Source organism: Cryptomeria japonica, chromosome 3 (genome assembly GCF_030272615.1).
Source record: "Cryptomeria japonica chromosome 3, Sugi_1.0, whole genome shotgun sequence".
NCBI lineage: Eukaryota > Viridiplantae > Streptophyta > Pinopsida > Cupressales > Cupressaceae > Cryptomeria > Cryptomeria japonica.
The window spans coordinates 906,188,397-906,192,906 of NC_081407.1; the positions used below are offsets into that span (position 1 = coordinate 906,188,397).

The 4,510-nt window shown below is 34.0% G+C and overlaps 1 protein-coding gene across 1 annotated transcript; it reads right to left on the bottom strand.

Moving 5' to 3' along the window:
• LOC131067022 (VQ motif-containing protein 4) lies at positions 1-1,287 on the bottom strand. The gene has a single exon (XM_058001956.2). It carries the CDS (start codon positions 793-795, stop codon positions 196-198), a length of 600 nt encoding a protein of 199 aa, XP_057857939.1. The 5' UTR covers positions 796-1,287; the 3' UTR covers positions 1-195.
• Between the last annotated feature and the right edge of the window lie 3,223 nt (positions 1,288-4,510).

Here is a 4,510-nt window from a genome sequence, read left to right on the forward strand (position 1 = left end):
TTCACACTTAATCAAAGCAAATTGATGCTATATTACTCCGTAAAGCATTTGAAGATCTTTTTACTTACATCAAAGCAAAATGATGCTAGATTTACTCTGTAAAGTATTTGAAGATCTTTTTGCTAAAGGCATTTGGAAAAAACCTACCAGGGATTTGTAAGGAATTGAAGGAAACAACTCCAAAGACAACAACTTTTAGGTGTTGGTGGGTTGCGTTGAGCAACTCAGGGGAAAAAGAGGAAGCAACTTTGGTTCACTTTTCAGACTTGGTAATGGCCTAAAACAGAACTCCTCTACTTCCTCCTCCAAATATGAGGATTGATTGCATGATGTAGGGGTAGAAGAATATGATGGGCTGTAACTGTAGCTAAACAGATCTGCCCCAAGAGGAGAGATTGGGCTGGGAATCAGAGTGGGTGATAACGCATACTTATTGCCTGCTAACTTCATTGCATTACCAGGGTCGTGAACAGTGAAACCCAACTTAATCTCCAAGTTTCTCTCAACTTTCCTTCTTTTCTGGAGCCTGTACTCTGATTTCTGAGGACCCAATTCAATCATATTCTTCATCACAGCATCTGATTCCATCTCTGCTACTCCCCTGCCTCTGCTTGAAATTCTTGCAGGAATGGTGACAGGGAGCTTTTCTCCCTGTGAAACACCAGTGAGTTTCTGCACAGTTTCCTTGAAGTTATGCCTATCTGTTGTAACAAAAGTTGGTGCCATTGCAGTTGTAGTCTGCTTGAATGATATTTCACATTCAGAACCCCCAAACATGGCTTGGGACTTCATCATGAAAGAAATACAAAACCGAAACACAAATAAGTTGTTCTACTTGATCAATTTGATCAAGAGAATTTTTGATGGAATGATCAAAGATCAGATTAACTGATAGATGAATGAATTACAATTTCCTCACTATATAAAGGTTTTACAACCCAAAAACCAATGACTTCAAACAAGAAAACTCTCACAGTGGAAGGCAATCACACCATATCTACCCTCTGGAATAAAGAAAACTTCTGAATTGCAATGAAACCCTTTTCAGAAGCTCTGCAATTTGTAGCATTGCAACGAGATTCAAACAAAGGACAGGATTTTCCACAAAGATGCCCCAGATTCAACCTTAGTCAAAAACGTGTAATCGATATTCAAAATAGTAAGTCAAGATTCTTGAGTTTATCTGCTCAAGTAGAAATTCTATAAGCTACGTGGACTAAGAATGCTTCTCTCTGCAAGTAACCCCACACGTCACAGACAATTCGTCTGTGTGGACATGTTCAAGATATGGGTTTGGAAGTCTAATGAACGTGATAAGCAATCTAATACTCTGGAAACAGTCAAAGAATATTCACTGGTTTTCAACGACTTTTAATCAAGCACGAAATGTGTTTATATTTTAAAAATATACTCATTAACTAGTTGCAGTTTTAGTCTTGGATTTCACGCAAGTCTTTGTGTACACACAAACATATAAAAAACTTGTGGGGTACAAAATAATACTCTTTTTATATCCCTCCAACTTACTACCTACATTTGCATTCAAATTGGCAGTGTTTCATCAACTCTTCTTGTTGATTACGACTGTATGACTTCATTTAAAAAATCTTTTCATTACACTTTTTATTGATGTTTTGTGTGTGTGGAGGGTTCTATAGTCATAGGTTTAATCTTTTTGGTTAAGAGTTAAAGACTAAGAGGTATTTATTTCGTCAGATTTGTCGAGTGCACAATTTGAGCCTCATCCCTTATGATGTAGGAGCTTTGCACTCAACAAGACTTGATCTTTGGTGGGATCATTCAAAACCATTCAACTTCACTAGTAGACCAAGGGCTCATTGACAAGGTTATCATATTACAAAATTTATGATCAAGTTTTTATACCACTTAATGATGGATTAGAGTGTGATTTGAAATGTAGATATAAACATTCTTTAAATCATTTGAACCAAAAAATTGATCTTTTTAATCAAGTTTATATATATATATATATATATATATATATATATATATATATATATATATATATATATATATATACACACACACATGTATATACATATATGTATGTATACATACATATATGTATGTATACATACATATACATGTATATATATATATATATAAACATGCATATATAGATATATACATGTATATGTATGTACATACACACACATACACATACATCCATGCATACATACATACATACATACATACATACATACATACATATGTGTGTGTAATTGTGTACACACACACATACATATATGGAGGGTTTCTATAGTCATAAGCTCAACGTCTTCGACTAAGAGCCAAAAACTAAGGGGTATTCACTCAACCAAATTTGTCGAGGGCACAATCCTAACCTCATCCCTTATGATGTTGGGGCCTTGCACTCAACAAGACTTGATTCTTGGTGGAATCATTCAAAACCACTCAACTTCACTAGTAGACCAAGGGCCCATTAACAAGGTTATCATATTTTGAATCATATTACATAATTTATAATCGAGTTTTTCTACTTCTTAATGATGGATTAGAATGAGATTTGAAATGTAGATATGAAAATTCAGTATATAATTTGAATTTAAAATGTTGTATTGATTATAAAAGATTATAGAATATAAATTTGAAATTGTATTAAACTATTACCTAAATCTTTTTACAAGTTTATAAGTTTTAACATCCGTTAATGCATGCTCATCACAAATGTAGTTTATTGTTCTCACCTTTCTACATCTTTATAATTTACAACATTCTCAATGCCCTAAAGTAATTTGGATAACCAATACTATTAAAAAAATCCTTAATTGAATGGTTTGCAAATGCGTGGGTGGTTCTCTTTACTCATGATAATAATTTCAAATTCTAGCATTTCATTATTTGCTCAAATGTATCATCGTCCACAAGTTCTTTGACTAGATATGAAAGGCCATGGAAATAAGCATAGGCATCAAGGCCAAGTTGGATGTATGATATAGAGACTATGAGATTCTAGCAAGGCATCATTTGCTTTGCATTGTTATCCATGAGTTTCCTCACTAGATATGAGGGGTCATTCAAATAAGCATACACATAAGCCCAAGTTGGATGTTTGAACGCAGAGGTTGCTAAATTTGTATTATACCTATTTTTTGTAAATGTGTATTATACTTTTTTTTATTTTTTAGACTTGATATTAGTGAAAGACTATGAAGTGTGCAAGAAAAGTTTATCTACTATTAATTTCAAATTAGATATCAATGATTTGAACATGTAACAAAGGTGGTGAATACACAAAAAACTTGTACATTGATTTTAAACTAGTGAATTTTTTTGTGAGGAATATTTTTAAGGGGGGTTGAAATTTGAAATTTTGCAATGACAAGAGTATTCAAATATTGATAAATAGATTGGTGGCCTTGGCTTTGCTATGTGTTTATGTCATACTGCATTTCTACAGATTTTTTTCTTGCTTGCATTTATTATTATACGAGTTACATTGCATGGATTGTGGGCATTTTCAACTATCCTTATATGGCCTCAACAATTGATTCCTCCATAGTTGATACTATTAGAGTTGAATGGTTGACAATGTCCAATGGCTTCCCAACTCAAATGCCCTTGAAAGTTTGTACCCAAGGTGTTCCATGAGGTATATCCCCTGAAACACCATCAGATGTGGCTCTTCACATTCCTTAATTGGATAGTTCTTGAAAATGGTTTGAGAATTTCACTTTAGTTAGATATTTTGTGGGAAAGGTCCCCTCTAAAAGCACACTTAGAGACTAGGTTGACAAAGCTTGGAACCCACATGGGATCTAGCTTACTGCCATGTAAAACATCCTCAAAGTGTTTTTTCTCTTTCATTTCACCAAGGCCAAAAATGTAGAGGTTATCCTCAAGCAAGGCCCCTAGCTTGTTGTAAAGACGTCAATCTAGGATCTAACCCTAAACTACGCTTTATTCATAAATAAACTTAAAATTTCAATCTCTAAGCATATTTTATACAAGATATAAGCAAACATCGAATATATCATAATAATGCACATGAATAATACAATATCCAATACAAAGAAGTTCTTATTTCCTACTTAGGCTTCCAGATTGCCTTAAGAATATACAAGAAGATGCATTCGTCGATCTTTAGTCTGAGTCACTTCCTTCTGTCTTTCGAACGTAGATGAGAACAAGAATCAGGCGCTTTTTCCGCCCAACCTTGAAGCTTATGCTTCCCCGGAATTCTTGGTCAATCAAGAATACCCGACCCTGCACGAATTGGTTTAACCAAAGAATTCGAAAGCAAGAGGGAATTTGGTGCATGCCTAGATAATATATGGATTTTCATTTTTCCTAGTTCATTCTAAGAAACAAGCATTTGCTATCATACTAGGATGTGGTAGAGAGCATAAATAAGGAATTTCCATCTTTTTCTACGGATAATTAAAACAATAACTTGGCTGAGTATATGCCATGCACAACAAAATAATAGTTGGAAAAAGCAACTATTCTCCCTAAAGCATCCACATTC